Source organism: Drosophila subpulchrella, chromosome 2R (assembly GCF_014743375.2).
Source record: "Drosophila subpulchrella strain 33 F10 #4 breed RU33 chromosome 2R, RU_Dsub_v1.1 Primary Assembly, whole genome shotgun sequence".
NCBI lineage: Eukaryota > Metazoa > Arthropoda > Insecta > Diptera > Drosophilidae > Drosophila > Drosophila subpulchrella.
In genome coordinates this window covers 2075950-2103408 of record NC_050611.1, presented here as the reverse complement: position 1 = coordinate 2103408, position 27459 = coordinate 2075950, and the positions used below count along the sequence as shown (strand labels likewise).

The 27459-nt window shown below is 45.9% G+C and overlaps 2 protein-coding genes across 2 annotated transcripts; both read right to left on the bottom strand.

Annotated features, from left to right (window-relative positions):
• Positions 1-1726: 1726 nt before the first annotated feature.
• Positions 1727-27294, bottom strand: LOC119549325 (zinc finger CCCH domain-containing protein 13). Its single transcript, XM_037857304.1, has 9 exons — positions 26716-27294; positions 17052-17320; positions 8467-10324; positions 7477-8059; positions 4057-4242; positions 3835-3992; positions 3102-3551; positions 2729-3035; positions 1727-2198 (listed from the first exon to the last, which is right to left on the bottom strand). Exons 2-9 carry the CDS (start codon positions 17119-17121, stop codon positions 2010-2012), a joined length of 3801 nt encoding a protein of 1266 aa, XP_037713232.1. The 5' UTR covers positions 17122-17320; positions 26716-27294; the 3' UTR covers positions 1727-2009.
• Positions 25157-25752, bottom strand: LOC119549326. The gene is made up of 2 exons (XM_037857305.1): positions 25344-25752; positions 25157-25280 (listed from the first exon to the last, which is right to left on the bottom strand). The coding sequence occupies exon 1, from the start codon at positions 25696-25698 to the stop codon at positions 25510-25512; it is 189 nt and encodes a 62-aa protein (XP_037713233.1). The 5' UTR covers positions 25699-25752; the 3' UTR covers positions 25157-25280; positions 25344-25509.
• Positions 27295-27459: the final 165 nt, after the last annotated feature.

Genomic DNA, 27459 nt, shown 5'->3' with positions numbered 1-27459 from the left:
ATCGAGACGAGGCGAGTCAAGCTGAGGGACTGCAGCCCGAAAGTTGCAGGAGCGTGCCGGCGGAAATGTGTTTTTGCTGGGTGTTGAGTGACTGCGAATAATTTATTAGCTGCGTGAAAAATAATTTATGTCGAGTTTTCCCCTCTGCTTTTATGTTTTTTATTTATTTTTCTGCTGCACACAGCATGCAGTCGGTGGGCGTGACCGGTGGGAGGTGGGCGGGGGTTGGGGTTTAATTTTGGATGGGCAATCGGTCAACAGATGCAGTTCTTCTAAATTAAACAATCTGCCTGCCAGTTTTGGCAGCACTGCTCGGAATTACAGAGTCACTGGGTGGCTAACTCGACTAAGTTCAGTTTTAGATGCACTGAATTGGAAATTTGTATACAATATGTAAAATGCATGTAGAATACAGTGAGTTTCAAAACTGTAAGTCGATATGCATATATTTTAAGGCTTTCAGTCCTCATACTCATACTCATAGAGTAAAGAGTATAATGGATTCGTCGGAAAGTATGTAACAGGTAAAAGGAAGCGTTTCCGACCCCATATAGCATGTATATTCTTGATCACGATCACTAGCCGATTCGAGCCATGTCCGTCCGTCCGTATGAACGCCGATCTCGGAAACTATAGGAGGTATAGCTCTAGTTTAGATTAAGCGCAGTGCAAGTTTGTTTCAGAAAGGTTGCACACCCACTCTAACGCCCACAAATGCCCATAATGCTAAAACCCATCTAGCTCCCAGATTTTTTTAAATTTGGTTAAAATTTAAATGAGATTTGGCTGAGTAACGGGTATCTGATAGTCAAGGCCATCGACTATAGCCTTTTTTCTCGTTTTTTTTCAATTATACCGGCTACTCATAGAGTAAATGGATATATTGTGTTAATGAATTCATTAAAGAGTACTTAAAGGTATCCGGGGGTCCACCTGGCCGTATAATCGTCCCAAAAAACTGTAAAAACGATTCAGATTATTGAACAGAGAATCTATTTTTATACCCGTTACTCGTAGAGTAAAAGGGTATACTAGATTCGTCGGAAAGTATGTAACAGGCAGAAGGAAGCGTTTCCGACCCCATAAAGTATATATATTCTTGATCAGGATCACCAACCGAGTCGATCTAGCCATGTCCGTCTGTCCGTCTGTCTGTCCGTCCGGATGAACGCTGAGATCTCGGAAACTATGAGAGCTAGGCTATTGAGATTTGGCGTGCAGATTTCTGAGCTTCTTACGCAGCGCAAGTTTGTTTTTAGAAGAGTGCCACGCCCACTTTAACGCCCACAAACCGCCCACAAACTTCAAAAAATCGTAAGTATGAACGCGGATATCTCGGAAAATATCAAAGATAGAGAAATGGGATTTCTGATTTAGATTCCGTAGACTCCGCCCAAATCTGTGGCGCCCACAATTTTCATGCTAGATAAAAAATTTTAACTGAAATGTATTGGTCTCGTCAATACCTATCGATTGATTTAAAAAAAAGTTTGCCACGCCCACTCTAACGCCCACAACGCTTAAATTTGTCTACCGCCGGTAGGTGGCGCATTTGCTGCTTGCATATCTCCATTTCCCTTTGGTCCCTTAAGCTGAGTAACGGGTATCTGATAGTCGAGGTATCCGACTATAGCGTTCTTCCTTGTTTTAAATAGTTTAAACTAAGGGCATTACATTGCCAAAAAATGACACCCGTTCTTATCCATCCACAAAAGAACAAAAATAGTTTTAAGTTAAAGTCTGATATTTTATTAATTTATAATTATTACTGGAGTACGAATACATTTCACATTTAAAATATGACGAGAATTGCAACAAAGGTTAAAGAATCCTACGCAACTAAGCGAGGACATCGCATCTCATCGGATGCCAATCCTCCTCCTCCATCGTTTGAATTGATTAGAATTACGTTTCGAGTTCGCATTAATGATTACAACTAGCAACTAGGTGTGGTTGGGTTTGGGACCTCCACAGTGGAGCACCGGGTGGAGGCGTCGAGGGTCATCTTCTCACTTCGTCCTGGTGCTGCGTAAATTCGATGCTGAGAGCACCGACCGCGGGGGTGGCGGGCGCTCCAGGCTGTCCATGTGGTAGCGTCGCGTCGACGGGGAAGACTCGTTCTTGCGGCCCAGCCGGCTCAAGGTGCTGGCACTGGTGGCTCCATTATGTGGTGGTGGCTTCCGCGGCAGTGTGGACATCTGCAGGTCATTAAAAACACAAAAATATCTTATTTTATTAGGTACACGAAAAAAAATCACATTATTGGATCACCTCCTTACTTTTAAAATAAATTTATAGTTTCAATATTTATATGACAGAAGTAATGCAAAAGTTCAGGGCTTTACATGAAAGCCATATATATTCAATGCTATGGCCAAAACCCATTAACTATTTCAACAAATTTGTTCAAATTTAATTTGTGTTGATCACCTTTGTTCAGTGATTCTCCAGCAAAAACCAGTTTTAAATCATGGGGTCTTATCGAGCAGAAAACTAAAATTATCATATAATGAATAATCAAACTTGATTTCCGCTTTCACACATCTTCGGAGATTTTGAATCTTAATTTCCTAAATAGTTCTGGTCGTGAATATTAAAACCCCAAGGGAAAATGTAATATTATTTTACCGAATTTAAGGCTTAGGGCTATTTGGAAAATATTTTGATTGAAGGCAACTTAATTAGGTCTTAGCCGAACTTAAACTTTATGATGATTTTCTCAACGCACCCGCTTGTTCTGCTCCTGGGAGTAATTGATCTCGTAGCCCTCGCTGATGTGCTTGGGCTTCCAGGGGGCCAGCATGGAGACGGACCTGGAGACGGTGCGGGTCATGGGCTGGAGGGGCGGCGGTTGCTGGGGGGCCTGCGCCGGCTGCTTGCCCTTGCGAAGGTCATCGCGTGACATCGACCGCCGGCGCAGGTTGTATGGCTGTGGGATGTCACCCACCGTGGTGGCGTGCAGATAGACTACGCTGCGTTGGCTGTGCAGACTGGATTCGCCCTCGGTGCCGGAACTCTCCGCCGGATATCGATCCCTGCCAGGATATGGGTGATTCAATTATTTCTAGTTATCAGAGATTACAAGTATATGGGCAACCCACCTGCCGTAGCCCACGTTTTCCTGGCCCAAACTGTTGAGCAGCCCACGGCGTTCGGCACTCCTGGCCGGCTTTGGTGGTCCCAGCAGCGGACGATCCTCGATCCGCTGGCTGCGCGGTCCATCCACCGACCTCTCCAGCGACATGGCCCGCTGACCCGCCGTGCTGCTTCGCTTGTGCCGCTCCGCTGGCTCCGGCTCAGAGCCACTCTCCGAGATGTCGTGCAGCTCACGGGAGCGCGAGTAGTGGCGCCTCTTCCGGAAGTCCACCTCGTCGCTGCCGTTGTCCAGATGCTGCATGGAACTGGCCCGCTGACGACTGCCGCCGCTCTGACTCTGGACCTGGGCCTGGCCAGCCAGCGTGTGGCGGTAGTCGCGGGCTGGCGGAGGAGGACTGCGATCCAGGTGGTAGGCACTCTGCGAGTGCTTTGACTGACCCAGCGACGGACGACTCCTGCAGAGCGTAAGCAAAAAATACATATATCAGTTAAAGATCTTAGTATGTATAATGATAAAAAAAATTGGTTTGGTAGAATTAAAAATGTGGTATGTAATATTGAATTACTTGAATCAAGGTAGAAAACATTATGTATATGTTTAGTGTACGACTTAATGTAAAAGAATTTTATAACTGATCAATCAATGTTTAAAACCCTTGAAATAACTATCTATCACATTAATATTATGTGAAATTATTGTTTTATTATTTGACCTAGATCTATTCAAATATTCCTCACCTGGGCATGCTGGTGGCCTTGGAAATGGTCGGCGGATTCGAATCCAGATCGGTGTCGCCGAAGAAGCGCAGATTCTTGGCCGGAGCAGCTGTCGGGTTGCGTTTGGTCCGCTTCAGGCTCGAAGTGGTCTCACTGTGTCCATTGACGGATACATTGAGCTGAATAGAACATATTAGAACAGATTAGGAGGACTTTGTTAGATAGGTATCTTTAGATTCTTACCTCCTTGGGACTGCTCTTGGCCCGGCGGTCCAGCGATCTGAACCAGCTCGTCTTCTCGACCTTCGCGAGCGGCGACTCCTTCGCCTTTGGCTGCTTTTTGGGCGGCTTGTCCGCTGGACTGCGCTTCACCAGCAGGGGACTAGCTTTGGGCGTGGACAGTCGGCGTCGCATCGAGATATCGATAGTCTAGACAAGTAGAACAAATGATAGTAAAGTAAGTTTCAAGTTTCAAAGTTTACTTCACTAAGCACCTTTAGTTTAAGCTTCAATACCATTAAAATTCAGCTTAAAATTTTAATAAAAAAAAGATGTGATTAGTTTTTAATATTTTGCAAGATTCTGGCTGATACTACAAATATACTTTCTAATATATTAAAATGTTACAGTGTTGCCATGACTTTTAATATAATATGGTGACAATTTTGGATTTCAACTATACAACAGCATCGAGGTTGGTGAATTGCTGATATGTCTGTAAATGGAGTTTGAATAAATCAATTGATTGAAGTTAACCAAAAGACAGCACTTCAGAAATTTAACAGTTTATGGAATTCCCTCGGTTTACTTTTGAAAAGCTAACTAAAACAAAGACTTCTATGTCCCGCTAAGGTGATAACCAAATATCTTTTCTGGTATTATATTGCCAAAATTAATTTTGTTATTTTCTTATAATTGCTTCAGAACCTTAGGCTCCCATTGCAAAGTAGAACTCCCACAGACTATTCATTTGCACGACCAATTTGATTGATATTTTTCCCCATGCAACCCAGGCTTGACTTGGTGGGCGGTTTGCTTTCGCTTTCGGGTCAAAGGTCGGCTTCTCCCACAGCCTCGCAACAGGTTGCGAATGTGGGGCAGGTGGCCTTTATGCGCGTAGCCGAGTGGGGGAGTGGGGGCCGGCCAATAAACTTGTTTTGCCGTTTGTGAATGCGACTGTGAGTCGGCTCGTTTTGGCCGGCCCAATGCAACTTTGGCCCACTTGCGGTTGAAACTGTAATAGGTATTGGGTTTTGGGCATCCGAATGGGGGGATTGGCTAAGGCCGCCCTCCTCACGGGCCGAATATTGGATTTCAAATCGAGTATAGGCTGCAGGTGCCCAACCCCCGAACTAGATCTTTATTGTGGCACCTAACAATAAGCCAGAGATTACGCACCCACTAAATAATTACGTATTCAAATATGTGCCCAGAACGCGACTGCGACTCCCAATATAGTTTATGACCAAGTTGGGGGCCCATAAATAAGCTAACAGAATTATTGACACAAATCTCTGCGGTTTCTCTTTCGCGTGTGTGTTTTTCGGCATGTAGACCTCTGGAATGAATGGCAAGCACTTAAAGATTTCGGCGGAACACTTCGGGCGGCATGTTTTTATTGGGTGCCCATGCCCCCATGAATAATGGCAGCGCATTGTCCCGGGAAGAGGCCGAGTCCCGGTGCTCAGGCCTTATAAATACCTCTATCACGCAAGGTAGTGGCCACACCTTGGCCCAAAACTCCTGCAGGATGGACCCATTCCCCCTCATCCCCCCACCCTAAAACGCTCCCTTAAAGCTGGCTGATTATAAGCGTTTTTGGCCGCCCACTTGGAACATCCGGCAGAACGAAAAGTGGCAACATCCTCTAGCCCTCTTAGACTTGGCCAAGAAATCCGCTGAAGCATTGCAAATTGGCTTGCGGCACGCAGCAGCAGCAGCAGCAGCAACTGTTGCAGTTGCAAGTTGCGCAACGTGGACAGCAACACCTCGGCAACAGTAGCTGCCAACCGTTTTGCATCGGAATCTGGGCACAGACCGAATTTGAATCCGAATCTAAGCCCAGTTTATTCAATTTCCCCGCCCCGATGTTTGTCGTTTCGCTGTCAGCTTTCTTAATTTGCGAGCGCACTGACAAACGGACTGACAGAGTGACAAACTGACTGGCTGCCTGAATGGCAGAATGACAGCAGCTGCGTGGGTCTTCCACTTCTATATCTTACACACATATTTATATATATCCCCGATGCGCGACCCTCGACGCTTTTGTTCTTGCTCGAAATTTATACGACGCCTCGTCGCTGAATTGTTTAGCTTTTTTCGTGTTAGCGCTTTTCGTTCCGTTTGCAACTCTATTTGGCCAGTTGTCGTTTATTACTTAAGCGTAGTCGCGAGTGTTTCTTTATGGTCTTGGCAGCTTGATCCCCCCAAGACCGCGAGAGGCCCCCAGCATCCCCAGAAGAGATGTGCCCCAAAGTGGACGTGACGTCTTGTCTTCTAGGTCTGGCACCATTTTCGGCTGGCCTCCGACGCCCACCCGGCTTGCCAAAGAGCAGGAAGTCGATCTGTTCGAATCGGGCCAGAACAATTGGGCTGGTACTCGGACCCTACTCCTACTGCTACACCCCCAAAAATGTAAGACCCATCGACGCAAGTCTTGATTAATTCGAAATTAATAATAGCCGACCATGACCAAATGAGCCGGCGAGGGTCTGGATTCCGAAAAGCTCTGTGATCTTGGCCATCTATGACCCGGGTTAATGACCGCCGGCTGGCGCCATCAATTGGGCATTAGGCCAAAGGTGCTCGCAGTTGCACAGCAAAAACCCATATGTGCCTTATAGCATACCTCGATTTTTACCTATCATTCTGTTTTTAACCGAATATTTGTAATTTATTGGAAATTCCAATTTGGAATGAAAAATATATGGGGGCTAAATGCTTTGCGTCGCTTGCGTCACTCTTAAAACAAATCGTCATGAGCCTAAAAGTTTTTTGAATTGTTTAACATTCCAATTTGATAAACAATAGTATTAGGTATTCGATCTTGATTGTGAATCTTGGAAGCTTACTATTTGATCTATCTTTGGCTTTGTGAAAATATAAAGAAAATACACAAAGAATTACATTCCTACCATCATTTCATGTAATGATATTATAATTGGGTACTTCTTAGTTACACTGTGCGTTTTAGGGTTTTTGAGTGTAACCGCAGTTTGGACTTTAACATCTGAAAGTACTGATCGAACCATCTAAACCCCTCTATAATTATTATTACTATCTGGTATCTTAAAAAAGGGTTCAAAATGTCAAAAAAACATCGTATTTTTCGTACGTTAATACCGAAAGTTACTTGTTTATAACATTTTGGAGTCTTCACTATAAAAAGTGTTTAAAGTGTGTGCTCTCTTCGTCTTTACCTACAATAATGCTAAGGTCAACTTAAATGGGCTTATATTGCACTTATAAATCAAGTTTTAGACAAAAACTTTAAGTCGCCAGCTAAGCCGATGGAACCCCAAATGGGCTTTGACCTGATAGGTAGTACTTTCAAATTTCGAAATCCAAACTGGTCGAACTGAGTCCATCTTGATGATAAATTGATCAATTTAAATACTCGTGTAACTACATTTTTTAAATTTGTATTGGCTAAGGAACTCTTACCTTTGGTTCGCGTGAGGTCTCCTGGGCTGAGGTGTGATGCTCGCGGTACCGCGACCGCATCTCCTCCTCTCTGACCATGTAGCGCTCCCTCTCCCGTTCCTTCTCCTTCTCCCGCTCCTTGTCCTTGTCGCGGCGGCTCAGGGTGCTACTGTTCCCGTTGCTCATCCGCTCCTTCTTGCCACTGGACACATTGCTGCCACTGCTGCGCCCACTGCCCCCATTGCTGGCGCTTCCTCCGGCGCCCGTGAACAGCTGCTTGACCTTCTCGAAGCCCCCCAGCTTCTTGTTCCGCTTCAGGGTGCTCGATTCCTCGCTCTTTTGGGCCTGGGATTGGGTCTGTGACTGGGAGTGCTGCTCCCGACGACGCAGAGTGCTGGTGGCCACCGGGTACTTGTCCAGGTGCGGATCGAAGTGCGAACCATCGTCGATGGATCTTTCCCTGTAAACGTAGCTGTGTTCGCGGCGCAGACGCGACGGTACCGCCTGCCGTTGCAACTGGCGCTGTTGGGCGCTGTCCCGCCGCTCCTTGCGCAGGAAGGACTCGCAGGCCCTTATGTCGTCGAGGATTGTGCGTTTGCGCCATCTAAACAGGAACAGAAATATGGTTTATTAAATAAATATCCAGTGATATTATGATCAATTACATCATAATTGTTTAAGAAAATCGTTCATCATCAAATCTTTCGATTTGTAAATCTTGTATTCATATGTATATTGTTTTGTATTCATAAGAGCGTGGGTACCCTAGCTATTGGGATACATTCAGAAAAGAGATTTACCTTTAAATTGGAAATTGGAATTTTTAGCCAAGAAATACGATATTTAAGGAAACCAAGTCCAAACATTTATAATATTACGTAATAATGTGTAAAGCAAACTTAAGATTTAATCAAAGTTCACTTAGATTAAATGTTTTGAGTGACTTTTACCTAAAATCCAATTTCCTAAACCAAAATAATTCTTAAGTGCGGATTATAAAATTCCCCTTACCTGGAGGTCAAGTCTCCATTGAAGGACTCCTTGCGGAAATCGTTCTCGATTCCGGAGTCGCCCTTGTCGAAGCTGCGCTGCTGCAGCTTGTCCCGCTTCAGGCTGCTCTGCCAGTAGTCCTCGCGTTGCTCTCGCTGCTGCTGCGTCTGCTGGGCTCGCAGCTCTGGCGAGGATCGGTACTGGTCCGTCAGCTGCGAGTCCAGGCTCTTGGGCTCCTGCTCCAGCCGATCAGCCGAGTTGTAGTCTCGGTCGCGTTCCCCGATGCGCTCGCGATGCCGCGACTCCCTCACCTGACCATCCCGCTGGGTCTCCCGCACATAGGTCTCCTTCACGCCCCCGCGCCCGTCGTCGTAGTACTTGGTGTGCCGGTAGCGGGAGGTCTTCTCCATTTTGGGCAGCGTGGAGCCGCTGTCCACCTGGGTTCTCTCCACCGGATACTCGTTGGACAGCTCCTGGCGCACAGGACGGTGGAAGCGCTCTGGCTCCCGTTCGGGAGTGGGTCTGCCCACCTCCCTATTCCTGTCTGCCTGACGCTCCAGGGTGGCTCCCTCCCCGAAGCGCCTTGTGAGGATGCGCGTCTCCAGCTGAGCTCGCCTGTAGCCCAACTCGTCCAGGTAGGGCGATGGACTGACGCTTCTGAGGACTGGCACTATTGGGGGCTCTGCCCTGCGGGGGAACTCCTCCTCGTAGTAGACCTTCCTGGGCTCATAGCCCAGACCCTCGTCCTCGTCACTGAGGTTGCGGGGACTTAGCTGCTGCCAGGGCGAGGGCGAATGCGAGTGACTGGGCCTGTGGGCCAGAGGTGCCCCATTGGAGGTGGGCGAGTAACTGGGCCGCACATCGCTGGCCCTCGGCGGTCTGGCCGGAGCGAGCTCCCTCTGGGGAGTGCGCACATCCCGATCGAGGGGCGACGAACGACGCACCTGATCCTCGCCCAGATCCAGCTGGGCATAGGTGATGCCCTCGTTGGGCCGTATGTAAGAGAAGGCCGGCTGGCTGATCACCGGCTGTGGGGAGAAGCGCTCCATGGACAGCCGCTTGACCAGGCCGTCCACGGTTCGACCCTTGGTCAGCGGCAGACGCTCCGCTGGCTGCTGGGAGCTGTGCATATTCTCGCCGGACTTGGCCTGCAGGGTCTCGATTCTGTCGCGGATGCCCGCCGAAATGGAAGGACCTCCTCCGCCGCCTGCCGACGTGAGGAGCGGTCCGTCTAGCTCCGCCTGGGAGCGGCTGCGGGCTAGCAGTTCGCTTAGACCGCGACCACTTTCATCCTTTTCGCGCGGCGTGACGGCGTCTGATTTGCGGCGCTCCCGCTCCCGGAAGTAGTCCCTCTCGAAGAAGTCCTCCCGCTGGGCCTGCTCGATGATGGGACTCAGCTGCTGCTTGGACTGACTGCTCTTGTCCTTGTCCCTGTCTTCCTGGTTGGCTTTCCTGGCTAGCTTGGTGCTGCCCACATCACTCTTGCTGCGCACTAGACGCCTGGCGCCGCCGTCCTCGAATCGCGGGTCCCTGTCCAACTGGCTGACATTCGAGTCGCTCTTGCGACCGAAGAGACCGAAGATCGAGGGCCGCTTGCTGGCCGGCTTCTTGGTGGAGGCGTCACTGGCGCTCCGGGTCACGGGCTTGCCCTTCTTGCGCCGCGTGGGCAGGGAGTTGAAGTCACTGGGCTGGCTCTGGCGCCGCTGCCTGGCCCGGAAGTTGGGGATGTGGTCGCCGTTCTCGGCCTTGCTGTGGTGCCTGCCCGCCTGGGCGATCACCAGGGCAGCCTCCTTGCGGATGTCCGCGGGATCGATGTCCTTGGGCAGCTGGTGGTAACTCGGCTGGTTACCCGACGACTCGTACTCACTGGGATGCTTGCCTGTGGAATAGATAGAGGAGTGAAGACCCGGGATTAACATACAATTGCAGAGGCTGTTCCGCGAACTAGTTGGCATTCATGTAAAGACAAATTAGCACATTAGCCGACCGATGATGTAATATCTGGCAGCCAGCTGTGGCCAATTCACACTTGCCAGCTGCTGGCTGCTAGCTGCTGCTCGCTAAATAAGGCAGCCCGTCCCGTCCAGACCAATTCGGCTCAAGAGTTGCGAGACTGGCCGTCTGACAATGGATCTGGCCCACGTCTGTCGCTCGATCCGAGATGCCTTTGCCTCGATGGACCTGGACCCGATGCCCCGATACCCCACTACCCCGAGTCCCAGAGATATCTGGTGGAACGCCTGCTCTGTAATCGGACGCTGTAAGCGCTAATGGCCATTGAAGAGGCCGGGGCTGCTGCGGTCCCAGTTGATCTATCTCTCATAAAGATTCCTCCACTTCCTCACTTTTTCATAATCATTATTATTTAATACGCCGAAAACAACAGCAAAGGGGCCACGAGAACAAAACAGAAACGCCAAGAAAAACGTGCCGAAACGAGCATCATCATCGTGGCCAGAACGAGATGTGCTAGCCGAGATGCGTGATCTCTCCAGTCAGCCAGTCAGCCCCTTTTCCGGCCAGCTCTTTTCAAGTTACACAGGAAGAAATGTGAGTCTTCTGTGACTTTAAATCTGTACATACAATTGTCAGTACTTAAAGAACTTATTACAAGAACATAGCCCTAATCACTAAAAGAGAGACACAAGTAGTAAAATATAACTATAATTTTTGTTTGATCTTTGATCGCTGAAAGGCATATGAGACCTTAAAGCTTTAAATGTGTCTATCTCAAAATGATATTTTTAGAGATATGACACTCTCTTAGTAAACTCTTATACAATTTGAATGGCGTGAAAAACACTTTTAAAACAAAAAGTTGCTAAAAAATGTTGAAATGTATATTAACTATAAATATCTGAGAAAAATAAAATCATAGCTTACATTTAAATTGTTAACAAGTATATAAAGTACATACTTCTTTTCATAACCTGCTATAACACGTTCTCTTTTTTCCGTGTAGCTTACACATTTCTAAACTTAACGCTCAGTGTCGAGATCTCAGATCATCGGAGGCATCTCTCTTCTGCGCTGACCTTGCCCCGAGATCAACTGGACTTCTGTTGCCCCACCTGGCACCTCCCCCCTCCCTGGCCCTCCTCCGATGGAGCGTTGTCCATTCACCTGCACAACCTGTCACATTCGCGGACCTACGAGGCAAGAACCGCTCCCACATTCGCTTGATTCGTGCTGCAAAATGGCAAAGTGACACCGATGTCTAATCGAAACTCAAACAACAATGAATAATGACAGAGCTGGGCGTGTCGTGTGCCAAATTGGTTTAGCGGAATGGGATTGGAAATGGGATTGAGAATTGAACTGGGGATCGGGGATTGGGATAAGGGAACATTCTTGGGGCCTCTGCGAGACTGTATTTCTCTGACTTCATCGCCATCAACATCTCCAACTCCATCTCCAGCTGCAATCAGCTGTCATGCGATATGTGTCAAGGTGAAAAGTTGGCTTGCTGCACCATCATGATGGCTCACTAGTCTTGGCCAACTTACAAGGTTTCATTTGCCAGCCGGCGGCGTTTTGTATCTTTCTCGTTGCTTTTTTGGAGGCAACAGGAAAACATAAATTCGCACTAAGCGACAGCATCAATGTCGGCTAACCGTAAACAGTACCAGGTTCCCAAGACCCTAAGACAATGATCTCGGGGCGAGTGCAGCATTTGATTGATTACCAGGCGCTGAGAGCCATTCATTAATCTAATCATTGATCCACTTAATGTGGCCACACCAGCTCCAGCGGGCTCTGTGATTTGCAAGTCCATCCCGGGCAGTTCCATGAAATGCGATCTGATCCGAGGGGCCAGAAGGAGCTGCGAATTTTAATAACCTTTTTCTGCTCTTGGAAAAGCTGGCGATAAAGCATCTGATCCACTTTTCCAACTGGTCTGCCTCTGGGCGCCGTCCAGTTGCAAGTTTCGGTTTCGGTTCCGGTTTTTTCTCAGTTTTTTGGGTAGCTGCACATAATTTGACTGTCGTGATAGCTTGGCGACTTTGCCTCGAACACACTGACCAACTTCGGAGCCACGCACCACAGAAATACGTCGAGATTCGGCTCATATAAATAATGAAGTCTTGACTTTTGTGGCAAGACTTTCACTTGCCGCAATTGCTTCCAGGAGCAGGTCGATGGTTATAGTTATGGTTTTACTTTGGTTTAATGATACCAGTCGGTAATTGTCTGGCGAAGATGGTGATGCTGTATTCGCGACCTCCAGTCCGCTTCATTAAGGCAACCACAACCACAAAGTCGGAGAGCCACCTCCTCCTTTCGGCCCCTTCCCCGTCGACGGCAAAACGTTTTAGTTGGCAAAAATGCTTTATCCCCCGCTGGCCATGTCAGTGACAAGATAAGGTCGAGCCAAGTTGGCTAAATGGGAGCTCACCCGCATTCCTGCCTCCTCTCGCTACTGGTCTAGGTCTGCACTCAAAAAAATCCATTAATCTTTTAGTAGTTCAAAAAGACAGACTCTAGTCAATTCTGCGATTTCTTATAATACTTTTAAAATCAAGTATGTGTAAATATATTACTTATGTGCGTCTTGAAGCCTATACGGCACTTTTAAGTACTTTTAGTCCTATTATACTTAAAATTCAATCACAAAACACTGAGTAAACTGTACTTATCTGGGCAAAACGATGCGTAGTTTACTGCGTTACTTCCCCTTATAAAACATTCTATACTTGCATTATTTTACTTGCTTACGATTTAGCTATGGTAATATTACTGATTTACAATTTTGATTTTTAATATTTCTAAATATCTATGTTCACGATGTCTTTAATAACTTACAATATCTTGCGGTTTATCATGACTTTTAAGGTGTTTTTATAAAAAGAGAAGTCTTTATGTAAAACCAAGAAACATATTTCGAAGGACGAAAGATCTTTTCAATTTGAGAGATCAAAGTTTTCCTTATAGAAGGTTTTTCAATATTTTCTCCAGTGCATGTCTAGGCCTGGCATGCTAAGGATCTGCGTAGGTTGCCATGGGGTATTTCAATTAACCGGGCGCACTTTCGATTTCGTTTAAGGGCCTAGATCGCCGAGCTGACGTTCGGCTTTATCTGGGCAGGTCCGGGGACAGGTCGCATTTATTTTGCGTATGAAAATAATTTAATGCTCCCCGGCTAATCGGGGCTGCGGAGCCGGCGTCCAGGGCCCAGGACCTAATCACTTCAAAAGCGGCGCCGCGTCCTTGGGGCAGCCCAGGTATGCAAATCAGCGTGTTGCGCGGACTCAGCCAGTGCAACTGCGGCCGTGGCCAATTAAAATTGCTCGCTGGCCATTCCCGCATGGCTTTCAAAACAAATACGAATGGTAACTTTCGCTAAAGAATGGAGGCGACTCGAAAGACTGAGGCGACAAACTTGTTTCTCCCCCTAAGCGGCTGTCAACAGCAACAGCTATAGCCAAGCCATGGGTCGGGCGAGAGCGGATAAACAAATAACAAATCACCGAAAATAAAATAAAGGCAACCGAACCATTCGGCGAAAAAGAGTTAAAGAGCTCTAAAAATAATCTGCGACTCATTTCAATACACATTTCGATAAACAAATGACGCAATCGTCTGCAATCCCAGGTGATTTTCCGTTGCGACAATTGAAGTTGGGCACACGAGGATTTGTAGGCGAAGGCAAGTGGATGATCGACAACTCCATTTAGCCGAATTTACCCAGGTTCTCGATATGGACTGCCCGAGGCGTCCCTCTCTCTCACTGCAAAACTTGTCACAAAGCACAAACACTTCAGTTTCAGAACGATACTGACAGACGGGCCGAGAACCTGACTGAGTCCAATATCAAAAGCGACTGAAAGCAATCTCCGGCGAACGGGCAACCAGTCGACAACTGCGACTGCCTACGCCAATGTCACTTGGCTAAAATAGTAATAGTACAAAAAAAAGACATAACAGCGAGAAAATAGTGCGAAATTTGTGGGCAGGCAAGCCAAAACTGAGACTTATTAATTAAGTTTCTTTGGCAACGCAAAAGGCAAATGAAATAAAACAAAACATATGCAAATGATGAATTAATAAAAAGCATAAATGGCATTTTAATAGTGCTCTTCCCAGCCCAGAAGACCCAAAGATGGCACGAGAGCAAACAGAAAACCAGTTGGGGCTTTGACAAAGTTCGCACTCGAAGGCAAATCAAATGTGGAGCTGGCTCGGTGGCGAACACAAATTATGGAGAGTAGGAAACGTAGCAAATGCCATAATAATGACTTGCTCTTTGCCTAATTAAATTAATTAATTAAAGGTGTACGAGCTCATTAGAGAGCACGGATAATGGGGAAATGTCTGGTCGGGTGGGGTGAGGGCAGCATTGCGCAATCGGGAGGGGCCTACGCTTTCGGGTAGTTAAAGGTGGACTTGTTCTCGTAACGCCTTTTTAATCAGCCATCTGAAATTATGTCATCAGCACACACATACGCGCTGCATATGGGAAATCGAACGACAGACAGACAGATCAGAAGGACGTCGACTTGGCCCGATTGCCAGATTTCGAACAAAGGAGCCCCGATTTGGCACTGCTCCCTTGCCTTTCGTCACCTGTCCGCCTTCGAAAAGCCGGCTAAGTGCATCCACCAGGCCCAAGGCAGAACAGCTGCCGACCCGACTCGTCTTGGCCAAATTTGTCGCTCCGCAAGGTTGATCACGCTCGCAGCCGCGCCAGCGAGGCTCACCTGTAGCAGCGCGGTGCCTCAAATTGGCTGAAATTAGTCGTCTTTTAGTTGATTTTTTACAGTCAACAACTTTGACTTTTGACTGCACTGTAATTTAGCAGAAAATTCACATGTTAACTTGCGGATGAAAAATGTTGCCTTGTGCCCAGCGGGCGAATAATTTTCCACGAGGCAACGGATTGCGGTCTTCTGCGCTTTATCTCTCCCTACTTTGTTGCGTCAAAATTAAATCATCATTAAATCTGTGCTTTACACATAATTGCTTTAATTTGCATGCAAAGATAGCGCGGAGGCAGAGACTGGAATTCATTTTCGACTCCGGGTTAAATTACTCTAAGCGTTTGTGACTGCGGAGTTAATAAGTTACTTGGGGTATTACTTGGCTAATTTTGGTTCGTTCTTTGAAGAAATTAAATAATGACTTTCCACAAAATGCGTAGACTTAAATTTAAGAAATGCTTGGAAAATGTCTGTTTTAATGTCTCACCATGTACCATAGCTATCATTGCTAGGAACTTGACTTTAATTGACTTGTTCAAACTTAATCAGGCCTCTTTACCTCTGGCTTAAATCACAATCCTCTTAGCTTATGTTTTCGGCGACCTCGTAACCATGCAGAAATCACAAAGCTAATGAATCGTGCCTGGCCGGCAGATTACCTAATCACGTTACATTTCGCGACCTCGACTTGTTGCATTTGCCTAAACCAATTCAGAAATTGCAATTAAGTTCGTTTACGTCCATTAAACGAGTTAACCGAAATGGCAGCCATTTGATGCAATTACGCGACGAGCAAATCTGGTTCATAACCATTTTAGATCCACGCACTCGGCAGCTGGCCAAAAGGACTTGCCGTTAATTAGCCATGGATGGGCAATGGCCAATGGCCAATGGCCAATGGCCGTCGGCCATACCATAAGGAAATGCCACTCACTGGCAGTTCTAAATTGGGGGGACCGTCTAAAAAATTAACATTTGCGCCGGTTTAGTCATAATCAATTTTTAATTTCTTCATTCCCGACAGTGGCCATAAATACAATCCGGCTATGAAATAAATCCCATGTCGTTGCTGTCGCGGCTGCCAGACATAATCATAACAATAATAATATAGTCGAAGCTGCGGAGACAAAGCGTCCAGATGCAGTGGGTCCGTCCACAGTCCCCTGCCTCGAAGCCCCCATCCCCCGTCCTTATAGAGATGATGTGCAAAATGATACCCGAGCGGCGAGAGCGAGCATCTCTCGGCCGCGAGTTGCAATGCCTTATAAAATATCAACTTATTTAAAATAGTTATATGGGAGCTCTCTACTTTACGCCCGAGTCTGTGTGCGATTATTCTCAAGGTAAACTACATTTTATTGTTGGGGCGGCTTTGTTATTATTATTTTTATTGCTTTTGGCATTCGTTCTGGCTTTATTCGCCCACCAGCGCGAGGTTTCTTTTTGTTTTTCTTTCTTTTGCCACATGTGAATAGCTCAGTTGTTTGTTTTTCATATTCTTGGCCAAATTTGAAAAGCTAGAAAACTGAAGAGCGTCTCCACACGGCAGTTATGCAATCGATGGTGGAAAGCCTTTGGCCAGAACTGGCTGGCCAAGTTAATGAGTTGCATTCGCGTGGGTTGTTAGCGTCCGTCATTGATTGACCAAAATTGGCCTACTCACACAAATATACGGGTACGCTTCTCAGATGCCACTTGGTTAGTAATTTTTTGTTAGCTGGTTATTGATGAGGTTTCTTATAGCTGGTTTTTCTTAGTTTGTCATTAGAGATCTTTGTGAGTTCGTGTTCGCCGCTCTCATTTGGTGGCTGCGCGTGTTGGTTATTTGTTTTTAATTTCTGGTTTTGACTTTGCTTGTGAATTGGGGTTACGATTGTCGGGGGAGGTTTTCCTTAACAACGCACTGACCTATCCGCTTCACGTGCACGTCCCGATTAAAGCTGACCCGGGGTCCTCCATTCGCGGCCGCAGTGTGCATCTTATCTCAGGATTGGGTAGGTATCCTTGGGCTGGTCTTGGGGCTGCTTTCTGCGTCTCTGTCTTTGTTTTTCTCTCTCCTGCGGGTCTTCTCTCGGAAGAATCGCAACCCTAAGTAAATTCTTTGTGTGACAGTCTCATCGAACTGTTTGAACTCTGCGCATTTTCCATTTAAGCTAGGCAGTTTAAATGGATTTCAGCTGCAAGAAGAAATAATTCTCTGAGTTAGCCTCGTTTTCTTGGATTATTTGTGTTATTTGATTATTTTTCTGCCATTAGCCAGCATGAGTTTAGTTTGCAGCTCTTCAGTTAGCCTAGTTTTCAGTCTTATGTTGGCCTTGTTTAGGTTTTTTAGCTCGTTATTTATCTTTATGTACTGTACTCATGCGAGTGTAGACTTGGTGAGAGAAAGTATTATTAAAAATAAATTAGTTAATAATAGAGTTAAGAGAGTTCAAGTTATATTAATTGTACAGGAAAGATGAATTGTGTAAGCGTTGAATACTTTTGGTTTTAGCCTTATACGTAAGATCTGTTTAATTTTACTCATGGAATTCAAGCTAACACTATTGTTGTTATCAAACTAGAATAGTTAAATTTCTTAGATCCATTTAATTTGTTTGTATCCAATATGTGGGGGTCACCTCTTATAAAGAACACCTTGATTCTGTCAATTTGTTCATGCCCCTCTAAAGAGTATAAGCATGACAGCAGTCAAAAGAATAATTGCCAATTAATTCTTATTCTTATTCCGATTCTGAATCCAACTTCCACGCTCACTCTGACTGATTCCCCAGTTTCGGGAGTGGGCACAATCGAATTGAGTTTTTTCTGTGTTTTCATTTTCTCTGACAATTACAAAAATAGACACACGACGAGGGTGCTTGGGCTGCATACGAGATTCAAATTCTGAGGGGACGCGGCGGAGGCGAGTCTAGAGTGCCTGGGAGGAGAAAACTGTAGAAATATTGATTGTGATTAAGCAAACGCGATAATATTCATATTTGAATACGAGAGTGCAAACTCTATTTAAACAATGCATTATGCCCGAGGACACTCGGACCACGCCGCTCCAGTCTGCTCCGTTCCCCGACCCGAATGTACTGCCAGGTCCCCTAGAAGAACCTCCAGTTTAGACAACCGCTCCATAAACACGCACCCACCCAGGCGAACACATGCAAAGACTGCGAAACGAGAGACTTTCGAGGGATCTTTGGACTTTATAAATATGGGATACCCTCTTTAGGTGGTTCAGCTTGTTCTGTGATCTTTCATTATTTTGATTTAGACTATATTTTATAGGTAAATCATTACTGTTTTGATAAAGTCTAGTTATGCTTCTTCATAATCTTCTTTCTTGACTTAAATTTTTGAAGAAGAATTGGCCATTTTAAGCAAATAATCACTGTAAATAGTTTCCTTAACGCTTTTTATATTGTAGTTTGTTTTAAATAGTTATTAATAATAAAGAACGTTATAAAATCTGAATTCATTTAAATCATATTTAAGTCATTTTAAAAATGAATTTCATCCAAAAAAGCTTCATAATTTAATAAGTCAGTAAGCTGAATCCTCTGATATTTCTCCACATCATGCTTGCAGAGTATAACAAGGAGCTCTGTAATGTGTGGAAAATGCCTGTCTATTATGGCACCTGGACAAGGACGAGGCCGCTGCTCATTCACTTACTGGCTTACTTACAGGCCGCGGTCCTACAGGCTCAGACCCAGACCCAGATACAGTCCCAGTCGCCGTCGCAGTCCTAGTCCCATTCCCACTCCCCGATCCCCAAGCAGACTCTGGAGCTGGCTTTACGCTCTAACGAGCACAATCGCCCGGCTAGACATCAATGGCCACGTCGTCTGTCTGATCGCGGGCACCGATGCAGTCCGTTCGCAGGGGAAAAACGCTGCGAGCTGCCAATAAAAATCCTTTACCATATAATTTGAGTGCGCATGCGTGCGCCCTGACGTTGATGGGAGCCGAGTTCGAGTCCAGGCTGGGATCGGATGGGATAGAATGGGAATGGGCTGGAACGCAGGCGCTTATGCGCAATGCTATGCCAGATGCCGATGTCTGATTCCCGATGCCGATTGCCGAGCGTTGATTGCGCCATGAACGTGATTTGTTTGTAAACACGCATTATTAAGGTGTAATAAACATAAAATTTGTATCGCTTGGCGGACCTTGGAGTCGACTCGTCGCTGCAGCCCGGCAATTGCAATTGGGCACCTCACCTCGCCATCCTGGCCGCACATCTTTCAATTAAACTAAAAAGCCGGGGTGTCCAGCCACTCCATTCACAGCTCGCATTTGCATGCGTCTGGGGAGTAGCTAATTTCAGGCGGAATTATGCGAAATTATACGAATTACGCCCGTACATGTGGGAATGGGATTAGATTAGCGCGCAGAGTAAACAACTTAAGCCCCCCGCGCGGCACTCCGTCCCCCCGAACAATAATCGTTCTGAACTTGAACTTTAACACGGCGGTAATGATAGGAAACCATAGAACCCCAGAACCAGACTCCGAATACGAATACGAATCCGAACTCCACCCAAGTCTGGCGATTCCCTCCGCACCGCCGCCCCTGTCAAGTGAAACCAAAAGTGCGCAGCAAAGCAAACAAAACGCCTCGACTTTTGCCCACTTTGCGTGTGTTCTCAGCGCCGCGGAGTCGGTCTGACCTCTGGGGTTCAGCCAGCCAAGGGAGATCGACCAGCTCCACTGGGAGAACAGAGCAGGCCTAAAACAGGCCCAACGTTTTCGTTCGATCACTGGCAACAACTCAGAAGCGCAGTATAGTTTGTAACTTTGCGTCACCAATCGGTAATACGTAATACTTAATCAAGTAAATTGTATCTTCTTGTTTTCATATATAAACTGACTTCTTGTTCCCATATATAATCATATTTCCTGTAAAAACATTTCATTTCAATAGAAGTTTTATTTCCTTGAGAACTCTCTCCTATCTTATTCCATTGTAATGAGGCGTTTAAAATACAATTTATTTTATGTAGTTAATATTTAATTGTACTTTATTTTAAGGTATTGAATGCATTTTTGGAATGCTTTTACTAATGATAAATATAACAAAAAACATATTTTATCCTTTTTATATAAGTACGACTACATTCTACAACTTTAGGTAAATCAAGAAAGCAGAATATTATAAGTACTTAATTTTGAAACGTTCCAAGATAGGTCAACGTTTGAATCTACCTAAAGTTACATTACAATTTTCTTGTTTTCAAATTTAATCCAATTCCCTACTATTTTTCCCCCAGTGTGGCAGCCAGCGCGGCCTTTCGCATAGAAGTGAAAATGAAGGTGTAGTCCAATTTGTAAGTATGGCCAAGCCCTGTGGCCATTCAAAGTCCATGTTATGCAAAGATCAGAGCACCCCGTCCGCCCCTCTGCCCACCGCCCCCGGAATGCTGAATTCTGGATCCTACTCCCTCTGGAGCGGAGGAGCCGGCCCAACTGGACGTTGTCTAGCGATGGAAACATTTTTCCATGCGTGCCTCGCCGCTCCGCCGCTTTGTTGGTGGCGCTCGTTCGCGTCTTCGACTTTGGCAAATACTTAATTGCATTTCGATATCTATGCCGAGGCATCTGTGAGTGAATGCCGCTGCTGCCTCAGCGGGCCGACTGGCCAATACCCAATACCCAATGCCCAATACCCAATACCCAGTGCTCCAGACGTCCGAGACGGGTGGACAGCCAAAGAACGCGCCGGCGCTGTCTTTGTTTGGGCCAGGAGTCGCAAATCGAGAATGGGGAATCGCGAATCGAGAGTTTGGGCCAGGCCAATACCAGTGCGTTTGGCATGGTCTGGATCTCGACTGGCTGGCCTGAGACCCTGGCGACTGGCGTTGTGGGTATTGTCAGGTCTTACAACTAAATTCCCCTTGAGCCGAGCGCTTTACTAAGGAAATTAGTAATTGCTACTCCCATTTAGAGACATCTATGCGGGCATCTATGTACGTGTGGCATTCGCCAGATGATGACGATGACAAGTTCCCCGCTCGGAGATTGTCTGGCGATTGTCCAGCGCCCACTCACAATCGCGCACATGGGCGGCAAAGAGGGGGTCGGAAGTATAATAGAGCTTTGGCCAGAGTTTAGAAATATAGGGGTTTAACGTTAAGCCCTAACAAATTTTATAGAATATACACTACTTAAGCAAGTAATTTGAAAATTCACAGTAAGCCCAATATTATAACTCTTATTTGATTCGAAGTCTTTGGACCACATATTAAAGATTGAATCATCAATTGATACCGGTATTTAATATACTGAAATTTGACCTCAACCTTTTGGAATTCCAAAAGTATATATGTTTTTGGGTAAACGTTCTTTAACCCCTTTGGCCCACGTCTCTGGTTCTGCCCACCAATGCCGAACTTGGTCACATTGTCCGTCATTGCTTTTGTTGCCGCTCCGCTGTCGTTTTCACGCTTTGTTAGCCAGCTAAACTGTATCTGTATCCGAATCCGAGGAAGCTTCCCTTTGTGCTAGTATCTCACACTCGGACTGGGACCACTATGTATGTTAGAAGGTTAATCTGTGCGGCATTACATGGCAACTTTTTCGTGCCGTGTGGCAAGTGTCGATAGCATAATTGCAAGCTGTTCCCAGCCAGCGAAAATATAAATCAATTTCTTCGCTTACATGTCTGGGTATTTTTTGCATGATTAATAATGGCCAGAGACTGCCGGAGGGCTGGAAAGAAGACAAAAGATTTCACTTTTCGAACTCATAATTAGCCCTGGGAGTGTAAGTATATCGGAGGTGATGGAGCGATGGATTCTATCCATGTCATGGCTGGTGGCTGTGCGACTCCTAACCTGCACGGAAATCAATTAGGCGCCGCGGCGATTGGACAGTAGAGAGTTCAGATCGATCGATCGATCATAAGTCAACAATCGCTTAAAACGCGATCAGATGGAGAGATGGTGACCAGACACCAAAATATGTAGATGTATTCAAAGAGATTTGGTCAAAAAGGTTTTACTTTTGATTTTGTAAAATATTGGTGTCATCCGAAAGACAATGACCTAATTCTGATTTTTATTAAGATGGGCGTTTCGTTTTAAGTGTTTAAATTAAGCTTCGATGATTTTAAAGTATTCTTTTAACTCTCACGCCTGTTTGGAACGTTCTCACTTTTGGGGCAACTCCTGGCGCCACTCCTCGCTCCTCATCACTCCGAATTCCCCCATCCGACTGTCGAATTCTTCGCTCGTTATCGCTGAACTCGCCAACAATTGTGCGCAATTATTGGCCAGAGAATCCACGAAACACGAAGCTTTCCCTGGGAAATCAATAAAGGAGGCAGCGTCAAAAGTTTCCGGCAACGAATCAAGCGCGGTGGCAAAGGTCAGCCAGCTCATCTCAGAGGCAGAAAACCAAAAATAAAAAACGGCCTGGAGCCAAGGAAATCGAGTGTCTCGTTGAGTGGGAAAAGGGCGAACTTGCACGCGATGCCGGCTGGGATGGGAGCTGGATTGGATGGCTGTTTTTAGCCAAATCCAATGCTGCCTTCTTTGGGTCTGTAGTGCATGTCATAACCAACGGTGCATGCGCCATCTTCCGCCTTGCATAAGAGCCCCGGATGGTTTCACTTTCCCGGGGTAATTAATGCCGATCGCCCGGCTAGCGGTAGCTGAAATCGTAATTTATGCTAATTCGCAGCTCGCAGATCGTTTAATTGATCCGCGTTAGATTCGATTTCGCAGGGGCTTCGATTGCTGGCCAGCAGAGTTCATTGATATGCAGTTCGATTCGGTTCCATTGCCTGGATCCCAATGTTGTTGACCGCGAATCAAAGTCGCTTACTTGTCGGACTGGCATACAAAGTACGCTTTCAACACGGCCTTTCCGTACGTTCGTGGGCAATGTTTTGTGCCCCTCATTGGGTAATTCGGGGGTGGATGGGGGTACGGGACTTATGGCGTTATGAAAGCGTTACAAATCTTGGCTTTGAATACGACACTCCAGTCCACTTCAGATGGGGCCGCTCTGTACGTGATAAGGCAATGATGATGATGACGACCCGTCATAGACCAAATCGCGTCTCATTAACATTTCGGCCATAATCGATTCAGTAAAAACTGAGCTGGCCCGTTTTACATCTAATTTATGTGCATGTAGCAGTGTCGCTCGGCCAAATGATATCATGATGAACGGCCCACGTCTTGGGGGCGATCCGATTCTTAGAAATTCGTAATTGGCTCGGAGATGAAAGCGCCCCAAACAGAGCGAAACAGGCGAAACTATCGGCCAATACATCAATTTAATGACTTCATTGAAAGCCTTCTCGAACCCCAAAAAAAGAAGAGCCCCAAATACATTTCGGATCAGGGCTCTTCCAGCTTCCCAGAGTTGCCGTTGCCTTTGCCGTTTACCTGTTTCCCAGGGCGTCGAGTTGCACCTGCTTTTTGCTCCGGCGACACCTGATATCCCCCAGAAAGGTCAGGCTCTGAACCCTGGGCCCCGAAAAAACCAAATTAAGCCAAACGAGCGTGTCAAATGCCGCTGATTGGCGGGGAAAGAGGCAGAAATAAACCCAATTGAGACCCAAGTACTTCCGCAGTGCTCTATGAAGTGTCGTATGCCATATACCGTTTCGACCGATCCGATCCGACTTTATTTGATTCAATTCCCGCGGTCCAACTTCCGGCGAAGAGCCCCAATGCCAGCCGGCGATGTTTGGGCTCTTAAATCAAATGCGACCAAATCAAATAATTTGTTAACACTGCCGCTTAAGTCAACAGTTAAACAATCAGCGATCGACGGCGCTTTCAGGCCGATTGCGCCACAGACATTGACAGACATTGATTTTTAAAGCCATTTTGTGAGTTTTGCCCGGCTTTTGTTTGGCTGTTGAACCCCCATGGGCAATTAAAGCTGCACGATGCCAAAGTGAATGTGCGGCGAGCTGCGAAGAGCGCTTCGCACTTCCAATCGATCGCGTAAGGTCACCAGGGAGTGGGTTATAGAAACCAAGCCGAATACGTCGAATCGGGAATCAAGTGTGTGGTTTAATACAATCCTTAAATTAGGCTTTACAAAAGCTCTGTTGGAATTTGATATGCGGTCATTGAATGCATTAAGTCAGTTGGCGATTTATTATATATTTGTGGGTTTTGATTACTAATAAATTGTAACTGCATATCCACACATTTCCACTTTTCTTCATAAAAGTCAAACGCGAATTCTTCAGGACAAGAGATGCATTTAACTTTTTCGTTTGGTATAAATCCCTCTTAAGAAAACATATGTAAATATGTATTTTCAATACTGAAATACAAATACCAACAAAGGGTATTGACAGAATTAAGTTCGCGTTAATATAATTAAGGAAACTGAACTAAAAAAGTAAACATGATATTTAACACCATTGCAAGAACACACTTTATTAGATTTTTATCTCAGATGGGACTTTAATGTTTAAGCAAACGATGACTGGGTCGGTATTGAATCAAACGTAGTAAGCCCGTTTCCCCGACTTATCTAAGAACCAAGCTATGCTTGTTGGTGCTAAGCAAACAGTTGCATTAGTTCCGAGAATGAACTCTGTCGGCGGCGGTCTTTGATCTGGGTGACTAATTACTATGTAGGTGTACGTGTTAAAAGCCGGACATGGACACTGACTCAAAGCAGGAAGCTCCCCGGGCCGGGTCACAAACGAAATCGAATACAAATTGAATACAGAAAATCGAAATGCTGGCATCGCCTTATGCACAAATACAAATCATCCTTGACGCATGCACACCAAAAACGGCAGTTAAAAAACAAAAAATAAAACTGAGCGAAAATATCGGAGCTGGAAACTGAAAACAAGATAATACGGAGGCAACGCAACTCCCAAAAACGAAAATGAAACAAGCCGTAGGACTGCATACAAGGCAAGGCTGTAGACCTTTTTTGGCCACATCAACAAAAGCGGCTTTTTGAGAATTTTCAATTTTTTCAACCGCCAACCAACCCCCCACCCTGAGTGCGTCCCTCCCGATCGGAGGCTTCGTTTAAATTGACGTTTATTTCCAGACGACGGCGGTCGAAACTTTCGAATTTTTGGACTTTAATGAGGAGTCGAGTTAATTTGGCCGGGCATTTGAAGAGGCTCACGAGGCTCTCGGGTCCTGAGCTGCAGCTAACAAAACGAGAACGAGGTGTTTACCAAGGCACCTACAGAGACACACCGACGCATACATACAATATAAAGTATATTTAACCAGCAACGAGCATCCAGATACAAGTGACGTCATGGGCCTGGCATTGGCATTGAAACTCAAGGTTGGTTGGGTCAAATCTTTGGGGCCATAAAACGTCTCCCACGCAGATAAAAAAAATATAAATGTATTAGAACTGGTGCGATGGTCTTAGTTCGGGCGGCTTTTCTCCTCCTCTTGCAGATCCTGCCACAGCAGAAAAGGACTCGAAATGTACCTCGAGTGCTTGGGATACAGATTGGATAGGGCCAGCAGATCGCCCGCCATAACGATAGCGATCTGGGAATAGCGCACCGATGGCAGGCCAAAAAACCAGGTTAACGTTTTCTTCGGATCCATTTTTTTCGGTTTATCTCCAGACGTTAGAATATATCTGCCACGAGACTACTTCGAAATGAGCACTAACTCCCTGGCGATAGGGATTTCGATTCTGATTTGCTAATGAATAACGAATAGCTTTGAACCTGAATACAAACGTGCCGATGCTGGCCAATTACTTATGTATATTTGGCCGAAAAACCACACAACACCCATAAATATAAAATTCCTAATCGTATTAAAAGCAAAGCTAATGTAGACTCTGTATTTGCAATGCTAATTCGTAAGAACCAATATATAGATTGCTGAGAGTAGGCAGATTTCAAAGATTCTCGTTTCGAAAACGCGAAAACTTTCACTCAACTGGGGGCAGTCATCATTGAAAAATGTTTGCTTTCTGTTGGGAGAGGCCTTCGGAATTCTATTTCCGCCCAAAACAATAAAGGCGCTCGCATTTGCGGACTCGGTCGAGTTTTTATTAACATTAGAATTGAGCATTGGTTATTAATTTGCATCCCCATTCAAAAGCCCCGCCGAAGGTTGTTAAGTGTATTTGTTGAAGTAAATGTTAATGTAGTTCGGAAAAAGGGGGCAAAGAATTAACGAAAGAAAGTAGACGGCGAGAGATCTTCTTTGCTGAACCCGAAAACGACTTCCAATTAACCAGATCGGGCGAAAGGTTGAGCGGATCAATCAGCAACTCCAACTGTAGCTCTGACTCACAATCGGCGCTAATGCGTTGGCCGACTCTATTCTATATACGGATATGGAACAGTCACACACCCACCCACATAAGTGTGTAACTGGGACACTATTCGGGGGTCGTAAAGCCCACTACAGATCGTTGTTGCGATTACGATCCGAGGCTGAATTATTCAAGAGTACTATATCGCTGTAAGAATCTCGCAGAAGCTTGGGTTTTAGTATGGATGGTCCGGAGATCCGATTCGGTTTCAGTTGGTTATCAGGGAAAAAGCATCTACGGCGTTAGCTGCGGTTTTAGGGTGGTTCTACTGTACAAAGCGTTCGTCGACTCACCTCAAAACAGCATTCCTCGTGCGTTTGTGTGGGGGAGAACAAATGTTTTTGCAGTTCTAAGTAATTTGCGCAGTTCTAATTACGTATATTTTGTATTTGATGTGGGTTTGTTTTTGCGGCTTTCGTTCCCCTTTTTATTTATTTATATTTTCATTTTTTATTATTTCACTTGCCAAGTGTCGTCGCGAAAATGTTGCTTATTTGCAATTTATATTATTCGCTTTTCAGGCTGTCGAAGTTGGAGTTTTGGTATGCACGTCAAATTTTAATTAGTCGAAAACGTTTGCACAATTTAGCGAAAATTTATCACGATTTGTGTTTGAGATTTTGTGTCGTTTTGCGTGGGTTTCGCTGAACGGTTGAATGGACGTGCCGATGGTCGTTGGTTGTTAACTTTTATGGTATTGGCAGGGAGGATCGAGCGATATATCCTCTGTGGCAGATGGGCGCTGGCCAGTTCGTTTGTTTTTTATATTTGTAATTAATTACTGCTGGTGGAGGCGAACGCGACGCAGTTTCGTTTTTTTTTCTGAGCTGGATCGCGGGCTTTTCTCCGGACCAAGTGATCGCGAGTAAGTCTGAGAGCCGACTGAAGTCCAGGTCCAGCGTTTTGGCCAAGATCGCAGCCAAAGCTCCGAGCAGAGAGCCCCAAGAGAGCGAGCTTTAAGCGGGCTAACAAGTGGCGCAGCAACAAGTAGCCGGTGTTTGCGGAGAGCGCTCGGCAGCGAGTTCGTGTTCTGGAGT